General features: G+C 35.5%; 1 protein-coding gene across 10 annotated transcripts in view; it reads left to right on the top strand.

The window, feature by feature from the left end:
- LOC132558549 (arf-GAP with GTPase, ANK repeat and PH domain-containing protein 1-like) overlaps positions 1-23,906 on the top strand; it is a 98,856-nt gene extending 74,950 nt beyond the window's left edge. For 5 of the 10 annotated variants that reach the window (XM_060223134.1, XM_060223131.1, XM_060223126.1 and 2 more), the window contains 13 exons: positions 206-292; positions 8,648-8,731; positions 9,130-9,231; positions 9,992-10,136; positions 11,304-11,402; positions 14,200-14,346; positions 15,353-15,426; positions 16,245-16,407; positions 16,671-16,788; positions 17,001-17,105; positions 17,671-17,758; positions 18,192-18,359; positions 18,992-23,906. In XM_060223134.1, the coding sequence (XP_060079117.1) occupies positions 206-292; positions 8,648-8,731; positions 9,130-9,231; positions 9,992-10,136; positions 11,304-11,402; positions 14,200-14,346; positions 15,353-15,426; positions 16,245-16,407; positions 16,671-16,788; positions 17,001-17,105; positions 17,671-17,758; positions 18,192-18,359; positions 18,992-19,189 (1,578 nt within the window). In that variant the 3' untranslated portion in view covers positions 19,190-23,906. Of the gene's footprint in view, positions 1-205; positions 293-8,647; positions 8,732-9,129; positions 9,232-9,991; positions 10,146-11,303; positions 11,403-14,199; positions 14,347-15,352; positions 15,427-16,244; positions 16,408-16,670; positions 16,789-17,000; positions 17,106-17,670; positions 17,759-18,191; positions 18,360-18,991 lie in introns of all 10 variants that reach the window. The other 5 variants (XM_060223135.1, XM_060223133.1, XM_060223132.1 and 2 more) reach the window with 3 other exon arrangements.

The raw sequence follows: 23,906 nt of genomic DNA, 5'->3' as shown, positions 1-23,906 counted from the left end.
TGCTATTGGTGGAGGACTTACATGGGTGGCTTGTAGAAAAGAAACATGGTGTCTACCAAACTGGCTGTATGTGTATCAGCGAGCCTAACTGGTGATAGATGACCAGTCTCACTTTATGTACTGACCTGTAGTGGCTACTTCAGCCAGTAGCAGTATTGTAGTACTGACCATATCTAACACCATCGTCCAATGTATACGTTTACAGGATAAGCCTGATGCCAGAGACTTGCCCACACCAAGCAGCACACCAACACAGAGTCGCAAAAATAGGCGACGCTCCAACCTATTTAATGTAAGCAAATCATAACGGTGCCGGTCTAGTGGATGTGGTCAGTGGTGTAATATGGCTCTCTGATTGGCTGGTCAAAGTCACGATTTTGATCCGCAGTTCTTTTCATATGAGTTTTCTATTTGATTATAATAAATTTTGTGAAGGGATTTGTAACTCGCTTGGTGTGCAATAACCCCGAAACTTTTCAGTTTTTACAGACTCTTTAGTAAAACATAAATATTCAATAGGAAATAATCACCTGCAGTTCAGTCATTGCAGATTCTTGTTGTCATAATTCTTGGTAAAAGATCTTATTTACTACTTCTTACATTATATACTTATATACAAGCTGATATATCAATTTCAAGTTCTTCAAAAGATGAAAAAAAGTATTTGGTGAATTTTAAAGAAATTACAAAAATCTGAACCATGATAGCTTTTATTAATCAGTATTACACATTCTTAAGCCTGACATGGAGTTTAGATAGATTTGTATATAATTCAAGCAACTTTGTCTAGATATAGAAGTAACTATAATTAATTAATATAATTAATTGGTGTTTGGAATTTCGCTCTTCGTTCTGTATGCCTCGTGCCTTTCAGTCAGTCATTCATCAAGTGAAATCAGGTGTCACTTTAACCACTGGTCATTTGTCCACTTATAGACCTGGCTTGTGACCAAAAATGACCTTGAATGTCTGTTGGAAGCCAGCGTTCTGATAAAATTCTGTCCCTAGCAATGTTTGGGTTAGAAAAACATAAATCATGTTACTTCATGTTCGTCAGCAATAGATATACTCTCCTGTCTATAAAGTAATTATGCACAAAGTTGTGTAAGTGCCTGATGCAGTTTATTCACAATCAAATGATTTTAATGTTTCTAGGAACATAACTTACAATTGTTAACAGAAAAGACATTGGTTACCTTGTTTACTTATCTTTTTTTCAAAGCCATTAAAATTTTTTTGTTAATTCATTATTATATCTTGAACTCTGGCCTCCACATCAGATTTCCTTCATTCGAATCGGTGTCACGCATTATGGACATACCTAACTAGTGTATGGGTTCAGTCACTGTTTTGACCAAAAGTTGGGTTGTTTTAATGGAAACAGTCTGTGCAATATGTGTTATATTGATTGTGTGGTGAACATCATTGGACATTAACCATTAACAGCATGTGTATGAATGATTTTATTTGCTACCTTGATTGCCAGTCGTTTTTTTGTTTGCTGTATTCTTTGATAGCTAGTTTTGTTGTTTGAATGATTTTTGTTTTTGTTTTGTGTTTGATTGTAACAGAGATGCAATCCAGTTTTTATCGTTTTTGTTTTTACCACTAGGGATGTAAAGTTATATGATAATCAGTAGGATTATAGCTAGTTTGATCACTATCTGTATGAAGCGAGTCAATTCTACTGCCATTCCCACTAGTGTCATATGTCCGAAGGATTGCTGGACATGAGTACCAATATTTCCCACAAGTGTCAAATGTCCACAGGAAAGCTCAACACGAGTACCAATGTTCTCCTCTTAGCTGTATGAATAGGCAGCAGTAAGTTAATATACACTGAAATAGGACTGACAGTATCTTCTGTTTTTCATGGCCGATATACAAGAGCTATTTTTGTAACATGCTTGACCAATATATCTCCTCAGACGGACATCGGAAATCTTAACACTTGGTTTTACCATAGTTTAAAAGAAATTTTGTTTAATCTGTCTGTTTTTAAAATGAGATAATAAACGAAAAAGTGATATTTCAAGGGTACAGAAACATTGGTAATGCCCAACCAGGCAACCACAAGGATCGTAAATTAAACACTGTTATGTCATGTTCTACTAAACGACCAGTGAACCTAATAACAACATTTAGATTGGGGTTAATTGACCTGTCAGCATTCATTTTAAGGCAAGTTTTCGTCCGTTATAGTAGCCAGTGAGAACCTCATTGAACTACATATGGAAGGCCCATTGCATGCTACGCAATGCATTTTGGGTAAAATGTCTTGCCCAAGGACACAACAATGACAATATGACCTGATCTGTTCGCATCTTTCCTCAGCTGCCAAGAGTTGGCAGGAGACAGGCAACATGCTGCAGTGATACACCTTGTTACAGACAGGCAACATGCTGCAGTGATACACCATGTTACAGACAGGAAACATGTTGCAGTCATACACACAATGTTACAGACAGGCAACATGCTGCTGTGATACACCTTGTTACAGACAGGCAACATGCTGCAGTGATACACCATGTTACAGACAGGAAACATGCTGCAGTCATACACACAATGTTACAGACAGGCAACATGCTGCAGTCATACACCTTGTTACAGACAGGAAACATGCTGCAATCATACACCATGTTACAGACAGGAAACATGCTGCAGTGATACACAATGTTACAGACAGGCAACATGCTGCAGTCATACACACAATGTTACAGACAGGAAACATGCTGCAGTCATACACCATGTTACAGACAGGAAACATGCTGCAGTGATACATCATGTTACAGACAGACAACATGCTGCAGTCATACACACAATGTTACAGACAGGAAACATGCTGCAGTCATACACAATGTTACAGACAGGAAACATGCTGCAGTGATACACCATGTTACAGACAGGAAACATGCTGCAGTGATACACCATGTTACAGACAGGAAACATGCTGCAGTGATACACCATGTTACAGACAGGAAACATGCTGCAGTGATACACCATGTTACAGACAGGAAACATGCTGCAGTGATACACCATGTTACAGACAGGAAACATGCTGCAGTGATACACCATGTTACAGACAGGAAACATGCTGCAGTGATACACCATGTTACAGACAGGAAACATGCTGCAGTGATACACCATGTTACAGACAGGAAACATGCTGCAGTGATACACCATGTTACAGACAGGAAACATGCTGCAGTGATACACATTGTTACAGACAGGAAACATGCTGCAGTGATACACCATGTTACAGACAGGAAACATGCTGCAGTGATACACCATGTTACAGACAGACAACATGCTGCAGTCATACACCATGTTACAGACAGGAAACATGCTGCAGTCATACACCATGTTACAGACAGGAAACATGCTGCAGTCATACACCATGTTCTGTCAGCTTTTAGCATGCAGTTCTAGATGAAACATTATGATTTGTTGCATAGTCATACTGTATAGCTAATGAATTTCACATGAAATATTTTTGCTGTTTCACAAGGCATTTACATCATCAGAAAAATTTGTCCTTGAAATGATAAGGCCCAAGATTTAAAATTAAGTCTTTTTTTTTTTTAAACAACTTCTCAATAACCAATGGACCAGATGTTTTGATATTTGGCTGAAATGTTCCTGGGATAAAACCAGACAAAGTTTGTGGAGAAAAAAATCCTTGACCTTTATTCTGGGTGACAGGGGTTAGATTGGTTATAATCTGTTAAACAACTTCTTCTCATGAATTAAAAGGCCAAGAGGCAGGATATTTGACTAGTATGTTCCTGGGATAAAGCCCAACAAATTTTAGAAAAATAAATGACTTTGACTTATATTCAAGGTCACAGGGGTCAAATGTTTTAAAACATTTATACAACTTATTTTCATGAAATAAAAGGCCTAGAGACATGATATTTAGCTGGTATATATATATATACTGGGTGGATGCTGCATGCCCATTAGGCCTCTTGTTATATTGGTAATGCCAGTAGCTGACTCAGATGTCTACAATGCTTAATTCAACAACTGCAATCATTTGGGATGGATTCATTGATGTGTGATACACAGGATATTTTACATTGTACAGAATACTTTCATTTATAACATTGATAAGCACAAATCCTTTCCAAATCTTGTTGAATTTTTTGGTATTTAACTGTTATAGGATAGGTGAATCAGTATAGAAATATTCATAGCAAGTTTCTACTGAAAAGGATGGAGAAACCCCTAACAGAATAGACGATCAGTTCACAGATAGAAAGATAGATAAAATTAGATGTCCTACCTCACACCAGGAGTAATATTAGCTAGAATTAGATGTCCTACCTCACGTCAGGAGCAATATTAGCTAGAATTAGATGTCCTACCTCACGTCAGGAGCAATATTATCTAGAATTAGATGTCCTACCTCATGTCAGGAGCAATATTAGCTAGAATTAGATGTCCTACCTCACACCAGGAGTAATATTAGCTAGAATTAGATGTCCTACCTCACGTCAGGAGCAATATTAGCTAGATTAAGATGTCCTACCTCACGTCAGGAGTAATATTAGCTTAAATTAGATGTCCTACCTCACACCAGGAGCAATATTAGCTTAGATAAGATGTCGTATCTCACTCCACTCATTGACCTGATAAAGGACAGAGCGATAGTCGGGTTAATTTTTTTTTTTATTTTGTCACTTTGTAAAGGTATTGATACTGATGCCGGCCATAGGTGTGGTCTTCTCATTGACATGCTATCTGTGACTGTTAAGAGGTAGCCTTAAGATATCCGACCCCAGTTGCTCAAAAGTTAGTTCATAGTTAACCAGTTGTTTGTGAAAAATTCAAATTGCTACCTTAGAGTGTTAAATGCAAAATTAACTTTCAAACTATTTCAATCTGAACTATCTCAACAAACCTACAGCTATGAAATGAAAAAGAATATTTCCAATTTTTGTTCAATTCAATTTTTAAAATTTTTGTGGGCCACTGGTTAGCTCCACCAAGGCCTTTGAACAACCAGTGCCAGGTAGCCATTGATCTTTCTGATGGAAAGAGATATGAGTTATTACAAACATGACAAAGAGGGCATATTGTGACATTACACTAACAGATTGCATCTCTGTTTAAATTGTAACTAGAGTTATACCCCTTAGACTACACTCTTCAGCTTACCACTTCACTTGTTAGTAGAACTTCTTCATGTACCAGGTAGCACTGTAAATTGTAGAGAGAGAGTAGACCTAAGTGTTGATACGGTCTTGGTATAATATTTCCTCAAAACACTATTTATTCTGTCAGTCTATCACTTTTTGTCAATTTTGAACATGGCAGAATATTCTTGTGATCAGTTAGGAACTCATTATGATATGTATGTAAAATGTGCAATTTCAAAGATATAAAGTACACCCCTTTATACAAAAAAGTGTAATCCCTAACTTAACAGTTTCTGATTTATAATTTCAATCAAATTAACCAAAATGATATTTAAACAATCTTGAAGCTACCTTTTCACTTTATTAGATGATAGAAAGATGAAAGACATTTTGAATCTGCCAACTTGGAAATACCGCTTGTATTGTGTTACCAACCTAGTCAACCCATAAAACTATCACATTTGATGATCCAGGGTAGCCTAACAGATAAATACTACAGCCAAAAATGATAATAAACAATCAATACAGAAACCAAGAGTGTTTGAATGTTCTGCTGGACCCTTAGGTCCAGAGCATTACGTGGCAGCTCTTGTGGACTTGAATTCTTAACACTGGGGGGTGCTTGGAGTGTTTTGAGTAAAAGTAACTGGGACAGTCTGTTGGCAGTTTTTTGGCCATAGGGTAGCCCAATGACAGAACTTTTAGGTCCTGGGATAGTCCAGCAGCAGTAACATTAGATCCTGGGATAACCTAGAGGCTGGGACAGACCAATGGCTGTAATGTGAGACCTTGGGACAGACCATTGGCTGTAATGTTAGACCCGGGGACAGCCTAGTTATTGTAATGTTAGACCCTGGGACAGCCCAGTTGTTGTAATGTTAGACCCTGGGACAGCCCAGTTGTTGTAATGTTAGACCCTGGGACAGACCAGTGACTGTAATGTTAGACCCTGGGACAGACCAGTGGCTGTAATGTTAGACCATGGAACAGACCAATTGCTGTAATGTTAGACCCTGGGACAGACCAGTGGCTGTAATGTTAGACCCTGGGAAAGTGCAACTCTGTTTGAAACATTTCAGGCAGTGCAAAGTTATCCCAAGATACACAAGCCAACCAGTAACAGATCTGTGCCTATCATTTTTCTTGCAGGTGCAGCTAGTCCAACCATTGCAGTTGCTTAGTGTTATAGTCTTGTGAACACCCACAATAGCTGTAATATCCCAGCCGATTGACTGTAGGGTATAGGGTGTTTGAATGTTAGTGCTGGTAGTTGCAGGAACGAAGGGGGAAAAATGGAAAAGTCACATTTATGATTAGATATTACCTCACTAAGGGAATTTAACCATACTGTAAGGAGGAAGTAAAACTCATATCTTCTGATGGCAGATTACCTGATGATTTGATTCTGTGGAGTTCAGGTTTCATCAACATTTCAACTTGAGGAACAAGCCAGATACTTTTGAATGTATCTTTCCCTGTATAATATTGAAAAAAATGTTGCTCAAACATTATTTATTGCATTAGAAAACAGAATGGTTTGGTATTTGGTGAAGAGATGTTGATGATCTGTGTCGTTCTACATTATGCTCTGGGAGAGTAAGGTCTGTTGTTAACGGAGACAAAAGGCCTATGGGTTTACCACCAGTCAAATAATCTCAGTTGGGAGTTTTACTTTGCACACTTACTATGTTCACATATTTGCACCTTTGATTTCCAGTCTTGCAGCCACTTGCTGGTGTGCTTTTTGTGTTCCTGGCCTGTGCAGTTTTTCCAAACCTGTATTTCTACAAGCTCTTTTGTATCTTTGCTAGCTGTTGTGATTGGCTAAGATCCTGTTTGATGGTAATTTGGTTGCCTGACAGAAAGATCCTGGAATTTGACCTTTGATATCTGACCCTCCCTGAACCACCTCCTTATTTCCTGTCACCCATTGGCTATTGATATATTAATTTGCATGATATTAATGCGGACTCCATTTTCAACAATATTATTTAAAATCTGGACTAAAAATTGAACTACAATATATACTTTGACCTGTCATTGATAACTACAGAAGTTATTTGAGATAACAGTGTAAGGAATCAGAGAATCAAGCATTTCGTCTACAATTATGTAACTGGACATGGATGGTCTCTCTACAGTTCATGTTGGTGTATAATGAGCAATTATCATCAGGCAAAGATTTATACATGTATAACCAATGTTACTAAAAACACACAAGCTATTAGCATGTGTTACCATATGATACAATCATAAGTCTATATATGATCTACAGAATAAGAGGTTAATATCTGATGTTTCAAACTTGAATTAACATGAGTTTATTGAGGTGTATTCAAGGATGTTACCAGGTCAGTCTAACTGTATCACTTGCGTCATGGGAGATAACTCTAGTATATAGTACATATATCAGGCAAGATCAGGCTAATTGTATCACTTGTGTCATGGGAGATCCCTCTAGTGTATTGTACTTATATCAGGCAAGGTCAGGCTAACTGTATCACATCTTACAGAGGAGATAACTCTAGTATATAGTACATATATCAGGCAAGGTCAGGCTAACTGTATCACTTCTTACAGGGGAGATAACTCTTGTAAATAGTGTAGATCAAACAAGGTCAGTCTAATTGTGGAACTTCTATCAGTGGAGATCATTCTAGTATAGAGTATATATCAGATAGGACTTGGATTAAGGGAAGTTACCCTAATATTTAGGAAATGTATCAGATGAGATCAGCTGAAATCAATCAGACTTACATATGATGTTACCCAAGTTCAGGTAACACTGCTTTACTGGGCACATATCAGTATACTTCAAATTTTCTGTTGTGAGGTTGAGACTGTCAAAAGTCTTATTAGATTTTTCATTGTAAAGAGAAATTTTAGCACAGTGTTTATCAAACTGCAAATATTTTTAGTTGGACAGATTTGATCATGATACTTTTGAATTTTAATAAACATTGAAAGAACTTTGGAAATCTTGTAAAGAATACTTCTGTGTTCAGAATATAAATAGATTAGGAAAAGGAGTATTGAGGGTTGAAAAAGTGAATATCCATTACAGCTATATTGATGTGTTCACTGCTGACAGTTTGATAGCAACAGGGAAAGCAATAAAACCTTAGGTATAATATGTATCGTAAAATATCTCGGAAAAATTATACAATAACGAATATTCATTGATAAAAGGAATGTATGATATGGTTTTTAACAATGAAATTAACTTTTGAAACTTGAATATGGAACTGCTTTTTTTCTTATTTAATTGTTAACTGAATTATTGATGTAAAAAGGCTTAGTAATATTCAAACCATACATCCCAACATCATGTGGGTGTGCTCATTTTTGGAAAGTTAGTATAATATTATATTTTCTGTAAATTATTTAATGTTTGAAATTTGTTTCTCAATATCTATAAAGAAACAGCATAGGCATTTTTATTTTGTGAAGTAATTGACTAGATGATTTTCTAAACACAAAGTATACAATATATGTTTTGTCTACAGCCAAAGAATAAAGAGGAAGAAAAGGTAAAGACGTTACCAGAGACAGAAAAGCTGGGAAGTGGACGTGTTATACCTCTCAAACAGGTATACATTCTAGTGTCTAGACGTTAAAAGTCAAATCAAATGAGAAAACAAAATTTTTTGTTAATAGTAAGTAATAGCAGGTGTACCACTCCGACCGGTACACATTCTAGTGTCTAGATGTTAAAAGTCAAATCAAATGAGAATATTAAGATGTTTGTTAATAGTAAGTAATAGCAGGTGTACCACTCCGACCGGTACACATTCTAGTGTCTAGAAGTTCAAAGTCAAATCAAATGAGAATACAAAAATTTTTGTAAATTGTTAGTCTTGTTTGGTAGTACAAATCCTAGTACTTGTACAGTAGACCAGACAGTGATGATAATAACATTTGAATGAGATGTAAGATCAGAGATGAAAATCTTTATCATTTCTTTTCTATGAATTTCATTTTTGTTTAGGGCTACCTGTACAAGAAGAGTCATGGTCTGAATAAGGAATGGAAGAAGAAGTATGTGACTTTACTTGATGATGCACGTTTGGCCTATCATCCTAGTCTTCATGTAAGTTAAATGATGTTTAATTATATTCACAATTTTGCTAATGTATAAGTAGTGTAAGGGACTGGACTGTACTGGTGTATCAGGAATATGAGGGACAAGATGGGCTAGATTATACTTGTGTGTTAGAGATATGATGGACTGGTTTTTGCAGTTGCATTTTGAATTATCACTGGTGAAAAATAACACTTTTGCCGACTTACACCGGTGAATAGAGAGAACACAAATAATCTGATAAAATTGACAAATCATGAAGCCCTGTACATCTGAAGGGTTTGTTTTCTTGTGACGGACCTTCCATGGTAAACATTTGTTTCCATGAAAGTCAGCAAACAATACAACGTAAATTACCTTATCAGAGATCAAATTCAATCCCCAAAAGTACATTATTAATGTGGATTTAACATGCTGCGCACTTGTGAAAGATACTTTAGTATTAGACACACTTATATATATTTATTTATTACAGAAGACACAATTAGATATTCTCTATATAATGGCATGGTCAGAACAAAGTTAGCAGTTCAACAAATAGGTGAAACAACAGTAATGCAGGTTTGAAAAAGTTTGGTTTATAGTACCCCCTTTTATTTACTTAGTCGGTGATGTACAGTTCTTGTTTTCAGTGAATCTGCTACTATTGGTTGTATTTATGTATCGGTATGGTTTGCTGTATTTTAGGATTATATGGTTGTATTTATGTATGGTTTGCTGTATTTCAGGATTATATGGTTGTATTTATGTATGGTTTGCTGTATTTCAGGATTACATGGATGACGTACATAAAAAGGAAATATCACTTATGCATACAACAGTAAAGATTCCTGGTCTGCGACCACGAACAACGAAGACAGTCCCTAACTATCCCCCTCAACATCCAAACCAGGATCCAGCGAATGGCCTGAAAAGTAAGCTAGGCAAGCAAAGTTTTAATACTTACAAAGGTGTTGTGCCAATGTTGTTCTCATATCGGAATACCACCGCTTGTGTTGTCAATTTGTTGTGTGATGTATAATAATGATGTATTTCCCAGTATAAGCCCGCCTATCTTAATCTATCAGAAATATTCTATTCTATATATTCTTATTTTTTATTTTGATGTTGAATATACCTTATTAAAGATAGGACCTATTTTATGTGAAATATATCTAAAAGGAGTTGGGCTTATTTGAGAAGTGGGTTCATCATTCATTAAATATTACACACATTTTGTCAAAAAAAGGTCTATATGCTTTGCTTAATGAATTCATTTCGACTCGCACTCTGATGAGGATGAACAATGTGTGATATATATTGATGTAGTACTGTGTGTATTGCCTACTGTTGTGTGTTTATCGATACACATACAGGTGGAGCTATGGTCGTTTTGCTTTTAAAATATTTTAAGTTTTGTTGTTCTTTTTTGCATGTTATTTTATTTGTATTATTGAAGTCTCACTTTAAATGAGCATGGTATATATTTACATATATATATATATATATATGGACAAAAACTAACAAAACAAATGTATGTTATCTTAAATTGAAAATGGGACACAGCAGTAAAAAAAGGGGGGGGGGGTCATTTACAAAGAGTGATTGTTAGATGAGACATTATCTGAGAGTTTTCAACAAAATTATATATCAATGGGGAGGGGGAGTTAGGAGTTTCAACAAAATTATATATCTGAAAGTTGGGGGAGGGAGGGGGGGGGGGGGGTCAGAATGTTTCAACAAAATTAAATATCTTGGGGGGGGGGGGGGGGGATGTCAGAAAGTTTCTTAAAAATTACTGGTATTTGGGGAAGTGTCGGTAGTCAGTATACCAAATTATTAATCTTTGCAGTTGGGGGGAGGAGGATGTTAGTATGTTTCAACAAAAATAAATTATTGGGTTTTTTGGGTTGTAACAATAAGACAGGTGTCCAGTTAACTAACTAGTTATTAGCCCTGATAAACCTCTGTTACTGAACCAGTATTTGATCTGAATAAGATTTGAACCTTGTGTGATGATACATTAGCAACCTAGAGCATGTTCACCGTTTCTGTGGAAGCTTGCATGTCAGTGTTGTAATCCAAGTGGCCCTTTATTCCAGGCAAGAATTCAAAGGACAAGGAAAACGTCATGTTGACTGGATTCGACATTGTGCGAGATCGTCATCATTCCAGTTCTGACAATTCTATTTCTGCACAAGGTGCGTCTTGTATTGTCTGGATAAGAAAAAGAATTTTCTTGTTTTTACTTTTCAAAACAGCTGTTCAGATTTTAATGTTAACATCATTATGTCTATATAAATTGTATTATTATCTAGGTATACAGGTTTCAGTTACTTGTTACATCTCTTTCTATTGCAGTTTTAGTTCTGACATGCATGGATTTTGCATGAGTGGCTTATGTTCCTCTGTCTATATATATCTAGGGTGTGGGGATTATGTTCCTCTGTCTATATATATCTAGGGTGTGAGGCTTATGTTCCTCTGTCTATATATATCTAGGGTGTGGGGATTATGTTCCTCTGTCTATATATATCTAGGGTGTGAGGCTTATGTTCCTCTGTCTATATATATCAAGGATGTGAGGCTTGTGTTCCTCTGTCTATATATATCAAGGATGTGAGGCTTATGTTCCTCTGTCTATACGTATCAAGGATGTGAGGCTTATGTTCCTCTGTCTAGACGTATCTAGGATGTGAGGCTTATGTTCCTCTGTCTAGACGTATCTAGGATGTGAGGCTTATGTTCCTCTGTCTATACGTATCAAGGATGTGAGGCTTGTGTTCCTCTGTCTATATATATCTAGGGTGTGAGGCTTATGTTCCTCTGTCTATATATATCTAGGGTGTGGGGATTATGTTCCTCTATCTATATATATCTAGGGTGTGAGGCTTATGTTCCTCTGTCTATACATATAAGGATGTGAGGCTTATGTTCCTCTGTCTATACATATAAGGATGTGAGGCTTATGTTCCTCTGTCTAGACATATCTAGGATGTGAGGCTTATGTTCCTCTGTCTATATATATCTAGGATGTGAGGCTTATGTTCCTCTGTCTATATATATCTAGGATGTGAGGCTTATGTTCCTTTTAATGAAAACCTGTTAAAATCTTCCCAAAATATGGAAAATTTCCCACAAAAACAGTGCTAATTAGTTAATTTTCATTTACTATTTTCCAAAGCATGTAATCATGAACAAGAAATATCAATTTAAGCTCAGCAATTTTATTTTTCATTTATGTTATCTTTATGTACCGTCTTTTCTGCTTTATAAGCCGTAGCTTTTTTCCTCGGCGGTTGGGCTTGTTGCTTATATACTGATACGGCTTGTGGACGAAAAAAAAAAAATGGCAGAAAGAAGAATAAAAATGTAGAGTATCGTCTGGACATCGGACCTGGAATGTTATGTATTTAGGAACGGCCATTTTTTGTCAAGGCGTATCACATGCACTATTGACCTGCGTGACCTCGCACTCTGATCATTTTGGTTGCTGTAACATGTCATGCTTCCAGAAATAATAAAACCTAGTGATTTTAACAAAGGATACTAGCACGAGATGTCCGTACCAAGTTTTTTACGAGTACCTGTCCATCACATATTTGTGACTGAAACAGATTGTCTAGAACAGTCATTTAATAACATTCTCCTGGATTTAATTAATCATACCTTTTAATATGAATCACAATAATAGTGGAAGTTAACAATAGCCTGTTGTTTGATAATTTTACGTTTTTTTTTAACACATCAATAAATTATAAAGAACTATCTGTTTATAAATTCAATTGCAAACTTTATCAAATGTTTCACTGAAGATCTTGATAAATTGCCTTGCGGTGTCTGTTATACCAACGACTTGGTTAGCGTAACGGTTACCACATCGTAAGAAAGGGTGCATCTTATATATAGATGAAATTGAAAAAAATCGTTAAAAACCAGTCCTGTGGGTGTGATTTAAAGCCCGCAAAATACAGTATGTCATATATTTTAACCTTATCCAACTTTTGAATTCTGACAAGAAGTCTATCAGAAATTTCTCAGGTTTTTCAAATAGACCATGAATCCCTCTGTTTCCATAATTGGTAGTAATGCCCATACATTAGATGTGAGTGCTGTTTTCCTCTTAAATTTTCAATGAATCTATACTATTTATATTTATTTATATTTTATTTATATACACTCTGAGACCGTGATCTAGGTAGCATACATCAATGCATCATGTCCAAATCGATACAAATTATGCATGAAAATATGAAACATGTTAGACACATAGATATTAAACATTTAGATTTTTCCTAACAATACATTTTCTGAATTTAAAATTTTACCAGTGATTATATCCTTGTTTTTAATTCTTCATTTTAAAAGGTAAAGTTTCCCTTGGGTGATTCACTTGAAGCATTACCTGTGGTGTGTAGTGGAAATTTCTCTGTGTCCACGTATATACCGACTCTCTGACATAAACGTTTATGAAAACACATCAACCTTTTCATTGACCTCCCTCATTCCATGGTATTTGGTAGTGCATAGCCCTAACATCAGAAGCATGTCTTTGTCATGTAACACAGTAATCGAGAAGGAATTTCAAGTTATTGGAAAAAATATACAACACCTAAATATATAGCTTAATTACATGCATATTTTTATTATGTTGCGACTCCTCTACTATGCATGGATTAAAACAATTGGATCGTCTCCCTTGGTAGTCTTTTCAGAGTGTCCAGAATAAGGTGAACTGAAAGCTTAAAGTCTGATGTTGACAGGATATAAATGAATTAATAACACCTGCACAAAACATTATCTGTTAACTGCATAAGTAAACTGTTAACATTATGTTTCCTTATTTCATTGGTGCGTTGATAATTGATGAGGATACCTGATAATTCTGTCAGACCAGAAACATTTTTTGAATAGCACTTTAACTTGCTGTTAGCAGCTTTATCAACAGAATTTGTTATATCTATGACCAATTAACTGAAGTTGAAGATACTTTCACAGGTCTGCCTAATGGTGATGGAGTGTTTGCCAAACTAGGAGTTAACGGCAGTAGTGTAGGATCTAAACTAGACACACCTAATGTGAAGAAACGGCATCGGCGAGCAAAGAGTGGAGGTCTAAAGAGTATGGAGCCTGGTGCTGGTGATGGTAAGTCTTTGGATCTGTGTAACACAAGACGGTAAAGTTGATATGGAGGGCTAGTATGTGGGGTAATATGGAAAGGGTAAGTCTGTGGGGGTAATATGGAGAGGGTGAGTCTGTGGGGTGATATGGAGAGAGTGAGTCTGTGAGGGTAATATGGAGAGGGTGAGTCTGTGGGGTGATATGGAGGGGGTGAGTTTGTGGGGTGATATGGAGAGGGTGAGTCTGTGGGGTGATATGGAGAGGGTGAATCTGTTGGGTTAATATGAAGAGGGTAAGTATGTGGGGTAATATGGAGAGGGTAAGTCTGGGGTAATATGGAGAGGGTAAGTCTGTGGGGTTAATATGGAGAGAACTGGTCTGTGGGGTAATATGGAGAGGGTAAGTCTGTGGGGTTAATATGGAGAGGGTGAGTCTGTGGGGTAATATGGAGAGGGTAAGTCTGGGGTAATATGGAGAGGGTGAGTCTGGGGTTAATATGGAGAGGGTGAGTCTGTGGGGTTAATATGGAGAGGGTAAGTCTGTGGGGGTAATATGGAGAGGGTGAGTCTGTGGGGTAATATGGAGAGGGTGAGTCTGTGGGTTTGTGTAGTCTGGTAAATATAAGTTAATACAATGAAGTGCAAGACTCTAATGTGGTATTGATATATATGTTTTGTCAATGGAACCCAATTGATAATGAGTTTACATTGTCTGTAATTTGATGTGAAAATGATATGCTGGAAAATGATATACCATTTTGAGATTTTGCAATATATGTTTAAAGTTGTGATCTTTCAGAGTATAGCAATTAAACCACAGTCCTGAAATGGCAACTAAATCTATGGTATTGATATTTAAATGAACAGTTCATGATATATTCATGTGACTGCCAGTAATTTATATGTGGTACATATCCTACCTATTGTTCTGATCTGTAAAAAATCATATTTACATCCCTGTCAGAGGGTGGGTCAATATCTGGTTTGTAATTTTGTACGTCAAAGTCACAATGATATATATCTTTTTTCAGAATCTGATGGTTATGAATTTATGATTGTGTCCCTGGAAAACAAACAGTGGCATTTTGAGGCGAACAATCATGAGGTATGTAAAGACTCTATTCACCACACTAGACTAAAATCTGATATCCTGTAAAAACATCCATATCTTCATTATTTATCAGATGTATCAGTGACATGATCTCACAATTGTAATTCAGTGAAGGACTACAAATATTTCTAAAATTTTACACAAGTGTATCTAAACCAAGTTTATAATTTACTTAATTATAGATCAACTGTACACAACAATGAACACAAACAGAAGATTTAGACCGGAGATCTTTATACGTACACTGTTAAGTACATATCACTAGATCACTAAATTTAAAATTAATTTCAAATTTATCCACAATAGCTCAGTTGTAGGAAAGATAATGTTCCTAATATTTATGTGTGATAGCATTAACTGTCTTTTATATGTGATTAAATATAAGGTCAAAGGTTAACAAAAATACACTGCCACTAATTATAGAATAAGTTGGTTTATCCCGGTAGTCCTAGGATAATAACTTTTATATGTGATTAAATATAAGGTCAAAGGTTAACAAAAATACACTGATTATAGAATAAGTTGGTTTATCCCTGTAGTCTAGGATAATTATGATATCACAATAATATGTGTCCTTCATGTCTCATTCTTTACCTAACTGTAAACATTTTGAGTTGCAAATTGTACTTCTGTGCATACAGAAGTTGTAAAATTCGTCTTGATAACATTGGTGTAACAGTCAAAGTTGTTGACGATACCATCAACGTAATAAACAACGAAACTGCTCGTGGATGTTGAGAATTCTATATCATATCTACAAGTGTAACAAGTGAGGCACTGTGTACAGTTAGCCAGTTGTCTTGTTTTTCCAGGAGAGAGATGACTGGATCACAGCAATAGAACAACAGATTTTCACAGCTCTACAGGGGAACGAGAGCTGTAAAACAAAGAAAATCTCCGCCACTGATCCAGACACAATACCCACCATGCGTAACACAAGAGGCAACAGTGCATGTGCTGATTGTGGAGCACCAAGTAAGTAGTGTGGCCTCGGACACCTGATGTATTCTTGGAATATAATTGTTTAAGAAATAGGCGCTGGAAATAGAGAAAATAACTGATTGGAATTGTAAACTTACTACCAGTATACGCAAAGATTGTGTACAAGTGTAAATGAACTTACTACCAGTATACATATAGATTGTGTACATGAAACAATAGGAACCATTAAAAATAAAGTAGGTTTTCTGGCATTGTTTGTAAATTACTTGTTGATAAACATCCTACCTCTGCTTCAGATCCGGACTGGGCCAGTCTAAACTTAGGAACCCTCATCTGTATAGAATGTTCAGGAATACATAGAAATCTGGGAACACATCTCTCTAGAGTAAGGTCACTGGACTTAGACGAATGGCCGTAAGTATCTCTTATGCTCTCTCAATGACTTTTTAAGACTTTATGTGGAAATCAATCTACCTGTTATACAGCAGCAAGTTTTCTTCAGAGATACAATGTCTTTAATGATTATAATCTTGACAATGATTTTTTCTATGAGAGAAAGTTCCGTTTTAGAGTAAGCCGAGTTTTGTCGTTATCATTCTCTTATTCATTATGTTCTCTCCTTTCAGGCCAGACCTCACCAAAGTGATGATTTCAATAGGAAATTCTACAGCAAATAGTGTTTGGGAGGCCCACCTCAAAGGCAGAACCAAACCGGGCCCTTCATCACCAAGGTAAGGGTTCTTAACCAAATGGAGTCTGAATTTCAGGACTCTAAACCACACCAAGCCTGCCTTCACCTGTGTATGTTCCTGGTTCCAAGCCAATCATTTTTCCTGAAATTTTGTTCCTGTACAGATCCAGTCTTTCTTCATTTATGTAGGATTGTAAACAAACTTATGTCTGCATTGGCCTGCTGAGAAAAGCCAACTTATCTTAATTTACATAGGTTATAAGAATCATATCCACTCCATCTTGGTAAAGATTCGTCCCTTAAACCAATTGTCTTTTTTAACAGCAATCTCTCCTCCAGCTAGGTCCTTTGGGATCGAACCTAGCCTCCATCTGTTCATGAAGATCCCAATGGTTTAACTCAGCCCCTCTTTGTCAAAACATTTGTCTACATAGCTATATAGAATCAGATTCAGATTAGCTTACTCAGGTAGATCCTCTACACATATTGAACAGAAAATGTAAAAAATTATGTCTTTCATTAGAAACAAAAGTCCCAAATTATTTACAGTGCTGCTTGTTCTGACCATAGGTGTTTGATGTTAATTTCTTGTTTTTAAATTTTAGAGAGGAAAAAGAACGATGGATTCGAGCCAAATATGATACAAAAGAATACCTTCCGCCAGCTCCTTACCTTGATATCTCTCTGAACCAGGTAAATTTACAGGTGTTAGGTTGAAATTGACAAGTGTAACTTTATCACATCCAGGTAAAAGTACAGGTGTAACAGAGATAAGGTTCGTTATGAGTCATTTAAAAAATTTGGACTGATGTTGAACCGTCAAGATTGTTTGGTCAAAAGAAAAATAAAATATGGAGGTTTCATGATAGAACTGATTGCAAAAATATACATACACCTTGTTTATCTTGTGACATCATGTCTTATTCTTCCTGGAAACAGAGCCTGGCTTTCTTTCTAGCTTTATATATACTTTTTGTACTTTGAATATACATTTTTTTCTTGAAAGAGCCATCTACACCTCTACACTGTGATAGATTTCTGAATAGTACCAGTACTCTGTAAATCTTAACGTGATTTTATTTTCAAATATGACATGTGCTATACATAGATCTGTTTAACCCTTCAGCAACTGATTGATGCTCTGGTACGGGAGGATATCAGAAACATTGTACTGGTGCTCGGTCACAGTACGGCCGAGGACATCAACGCACCCTACAGCAAGGACGATGGTCGCACTGCCTTACATATTGCAGCTGCTCTCGGCAATGTTGTTTATGTCCAACTGCTTCTCTGGGTAAATATAATGTTTATATTTATTTTCTTTTTATACATACCACTCATCTCAGGCTACATGATATTAGTGATGTCTCTTTTCTAATTAACATACTCAGCTAGATATTTGTTCTCGGTAAATAACATGAGGTCTGATATTTTTGTCATTTTAAGATGGAGAAGTAATGTATAAACCTTGGAGGGCTTGTGTCAGACATTTCCTGTGATATGTTACAAATCTGTTTTATCACTAAACTCAACCACCTTGTTACCATGATTGTAATAACATCCGTTACATAAATGTTTGATATGACACACATGTAGAAAGACTTAGTGGAGCTGTTTATTGAACTGAAGATTCTCATTGTGACATCCTAGCTTCAAGGTGTAGTGTACATTGGAATATCACAGAAGAAAGAGATGTAGAACAGAAATATTGACAGTTAAACTCTGTACCAGTCTAATGTTTCCAAAATTATCTGAGTTGTGTGTGAAACAATTTAAATTCGTTTTCATTTCATTCTAGACTTTTTACTTAACTAGAAACTTGTTAAGATGAGAAAATAGCCACCTTATTTCTTAAGTGTCAAACATATAGAAACTTTTATAAGATGTGATATTTCTCACTTGACCTGTGTGTGCTTTGAATTACAGTACAGTGCTAATGTGAAAGTAGTAGACCATGAAGGGAGGAATGCTCTTTGGTACGCAAAGAGCTCGGGATCAACAGACTGTGTCGAGCTCCTTATGAACAGCGGCTGTCCAGAACACCCTACATTACCTAGGAGACGCGGCAGTGCACAACCTGGCAAAAATGACGTTTTTGAAAAATTGCCTGCAAGTGTTATATGAGATTATACTGTACCTTAAAACATTATAACAAATTGTCTCCTTATGTTACTTGGAGACCCATCTCACTGCAGTGATGGTTTCGTATCTTATTACCCAGGAAACCTGTCTCTCACCAAAGGCAGAGTGTCCCAGCTTGTGTGTGTCCTCCGGCGAGGTCCTCATATACTCCTGTGATGGAGAATATTGTAATCTTGTTCAAGATTCTAAAGGCATCAACTTACATGTGAGATGCAGAGAAGGATCCTAAACCCAACACAGATGTCAGATTTCGATTGAAGCTCTAGTCAACAGTTTCTGGATAAACTGTACGAACAGACCATGTAACAAATTCTTGTCAGGGGATGGCATCTTGACAAGTATTGAAACAGATCAGTATAAACATGTTATTTAACACAGTGTGTGCTAACATTAAAAAAGTGCTGCATAGCCCACTTAAGTCATGTGATTAAGATATCACATGATGTACGTGATCATGTGACCTCACAGTAGCTAAACTTCCTTTGAAATTAACCTGATGTAGGTAAGAACATAATATGTGTAGTACAGTTTTCAGAATTTTTTAATAAATTTAAAAGTGACTGTAGATTTCAGCATAAGTTCTCGGCGACTTTCTTACCTGGTATATAGTGCAAGGTTGATACACACCTGCTGAACGAGAAAGTCTCACCTGCAGGACTAGGTGAACCTACTATTTTATATTGTGATATATACATGGGTTAGTGAGATTCCATGATACAATGATTCTCAGATTTATCACTTTTTTAAACTACAAATATACCAGTCCATTTGATAATACAATATGTTGTAGTTGACTGGTTGTCGGTTTGTAAAATCTCTGGTCCTGATGCAAATACAACTTTTTGGGGTTTTATTATTATTATTATCAATATTATTTACTTTTTTATTTCCAATCATTCAATTTTTTGTCAGGAAGCAAGTGAAGGATTTATCTACTATCTAAGAAGTTGTCACACCCCAACATTATATACTCATGTCTCTTCTAGAATTGATGTTGGGCTCATTTTTCTATTTGAAATCAATATTACTTATTCTACTGCAATTTTTATAAGCATTAAAAATATGAAGTGTTCAAATATTGAAAATCTTGTGAAAATTGGAAAACACAAAATGTATTGATTTTGTATATGAGTTGAAGACTGTGATTTGTTCCCTAAATATTACCATGCTTGCCTTTTATGTACAATAGGAACAGTCCTGACACCACCAGGCGAAGGACAACATAGGAAGATTCTCTTGAGTTCAGGTGAAAAGGTTTTTTAATTGCAATAAATATTTCACTGCCTCAGACAGTCCAATGTTTCATCGTCTTAAGTGTTCACGTCTAGCTGTCGTCGCCTGTGTGTAATGGTGAAAATATTGTGTTTTTTCTGATTCCTCGAGTGTTAAACATTAGTCAAGCAAGCATTCAGTGTATTGTATTACTATAATAAATCGTTAATCCTTCGAGTAGATCAAAGACTTTAATGTAGGGAAGCATTTATACATTATATATACCTTTAGGAAAACCGTTATATCTCTTTATAATGATATAGGATTTGTGGATATTTTTAAACGCTAAGTATATTGTTATGGAAAATACCTAAGATAAATGTTATAATTATACACAGTAAGTTTAACAAGTGTAAATGAATTTTATGCATTTTACATGTGAACAACCTCTGTAACAGCCTCCCGGTTCACACAGTAGACAACTTTGATGGGTCATATGTAGTTGTGTCTCCCATTAAGCATGAGAGTGTGTTGAGTTGTGACAGAAGGGTTTTGTGCCCGGCTACAATGGTTGTGTTAGATAAGGTATACATTATGACAGAGATCATCAGTACTCACATCTCCCAAATACTTACATATTTATCTTGAAAACCACTCAGAAGAAATATTGGAAGAGGTCAATAAAAAGAAGAAATGTTGGAAGCGGTCACTAAAAAGATGTTTTACTGTCTGCTGTTTAGTGTACGTCCTCCGAAGTCTTGTATATAAAGCTTCTGGAGACTTAAAAGTATTGTTCAGATATATTCTTTTTCACAAGTTACAACAACTGAGAACAAAGATTAATTTTCAAATACTGTAAACATATTTAACATTATTCATAACATTTCACGCTAAAACATTGATCTAAATTGCAATTATTTAGCCCATTTTTTTTTTATTTCCATTTTGTTATTATGAATAATGCACTAAAATTGTAAATAACTGATATTAACACTTCTACAGTGTGCTTTTTTGGATGTCTTATTAGGGCCAGACAATTCCAATCCCAATGGTATTAGGTCCATACAATGGTGTATGGTTAGGTAAATTTGTTATACAGGTTGTCTCGAGAATTGTTGGATGTTGGAATTAAGAACTGGTTGTTGACCCAAGGTTGTGTTCCACACTAAAAGATTATAATTTTTATAATTTATGGACAATCTGATATTAGATGTAAAGTAAAGATTTATCCATCCTCGTGATTATGCATCCTGTATGCATTTTATTTCATATCTGTATTGTTTCCTCGGTTCTATACATAAAAATTTACACTGTTAACTCACATCATAGGATTCAATACACAACAACTACTGTATTTTTCTAGCAATTAACCTTGAATAGTGATAAACGGTATGCTATTTTACTGTCCAATAATAAGCCCACCACTGGTTTTATAAGTGATGTAATGTCATGGCTCTGTTAGCTTTTTACACAATAAGTACAATATCATACATGTGATTGTCATCTGTTTGTTCAAAGTGGAATAACACAGGGATATGTTTTACGTCGACTGATAAAATGTTGGTAAAATGGGTAGACAGAACAAAATTCTCACAAAAGCTTGTTTCTCACATACATGATTCAAACATATGTCAACATTTATGCAATATACAATGTTTACCTTTTATATGTCAAAATACTGTGTTACTGTGGCAAATGTTCTCAGACTTAAGAAAAAATCATGCCAAGTCAATTAGCTACAAGTTATCGACTGCTTTTTTTGTTATCCATTAATACTTTCATTCCAACTGATTGTAAACTACACGTTATTCTTGTGTTCAAATCAAACAATCTTGAGGCTTTAGTTGTTAACAGGTAGATTACTGATACATATAACTCATTAACAAATTTCACATGGAAAATATCTCGTGAATGAAGTTTCTGGTTTAATGTCTTGTTCTATACCAATATAGATGTTATATACAATCCTAAATACCCAGGAAGTTGATACTGAAGCCCAGCTTTTATCCATTTATGATGAAGAATTATGTGCAATATGTAACAAGATATTGAAGTATGAAGGCGGTCGTGTCGTGTTTTATGTCACACATTTATTCTGTACACAGTATAAACCAGAATTGCTGTATACATGAATGACACACCTTCAGCAAGTATCAACAGCATAAAGTGTAACAGAAAATTTAATCAGGTCAAACCATTAACTAGTAAACAATAACAGAAAGTTTAATCAGGTCAGACCATTAACTAGTAAACATTAACACAGGGATATCCAACCCTAGACCAATATCTTAAGAATAAGGTGGTTGATATATTTATAAACATGGCGTGTCTATGATTTAGGGGAAATATTTTTATCAACATTCATGCCTGTTATTTTACAATTTATTAAGAGAATATTTGATAACTTATTTTTATCTATGGTTGTTCAATATATAGGTTGATGACAGGAATACTACTACAATAAGGAAGGAATTGTTTTTTATTTTATTGGTTAAGTATAACCCATCTTTACAAGTACTTGTACGGAAGAAGCATTACAGATATTTATTACCCATAATGGAGTATAGATTGTGGAAATGACCATTATTTATGTTGAACAAGTGTAAAATTATTATTTAAATTTATCATGTGTAAGATTATTGAAGAGGAGATCAATATTTTATGCTTCGCATGGATGGAATTTATTATTTAAGAACTTCACAGCAAAAGTTCGAAGGGAGAAAAACATAAACAGTGTCACAAGAGTACTTCTAACCTAGACACAAGTTCCAGTTAGTATGTACCATAGAAAGAGGTATTGCAACATTTACAAAAGAGAAATCCGTATTAGTTTTAATAATTAATCCTACTGTTCTTGTAATGATAAAACTATGTCAGGATAACTTTTATTTTATCCATGAATAAACAAGGTTGTATACAGAAGTATTGCTCACAGATAAAACTCACATGATGGTGTGTAAACATATATCCTACTGAGGGAAGATGTTGAAACATTATCTTTATAAGGTTGTCAGACAGGAGGGGCCAAGAATAAGGGTTGTTCACTTTTTAATTCAGTTATCTAGACATACTTGTAGGATGTAATGAAGTATTGTAGGGCTACCTATTTTTATGACTTCATCTTTCTGGTATGAATACCATTTTTGTGGAATCCAGGACGAGGAATTCAAATAATTGGTATATAGCTGTTAATTAACTGACTTTTTTTTCAAGATTGATATACCAAAGGCCCTGAATCCTGTGTCTGACATATGTGCATTAGTGACTAATCGAGTTGTGTAAGGCTGAGTGTGGTGCATGATTTAGATGCAATGTGTTCTTGTCTGGTGTGAATGAGGTAAAAATGTGCTTGACATTTATGAATGAGGTAAATGCTGTATTCTCTGTATAGATAATGTAGATATTTAAATTAAACAAGTGTAAATCTCAACTCTTGTACAGTTTCAACAGTGACAATTAAAATCTCAAAAGAAGAAAATTTGGTAAA

The sequence above is a fragment of the Ylistrum balloti genome, unplaced genomic scaffold (genome assembly GCF_031769215.1).
Source record: "Ylistrum balloti isolate Yb309-2 unplaced genomic scaffold, AGI_CSIRO_Ybal_v1 Utg370794, whole genome shotgun sequence".
In the NCBI taxonomy this organism is placed as follows: Eukaryota; Metazoa; Mollusca; class Bivalvia; order Pectinida; family Pectinidae; genus Ylistrum; species Ylistrum balloti.
This window is presented reverse-complemented; position numbering and strand designations above follow the sequence as displayed.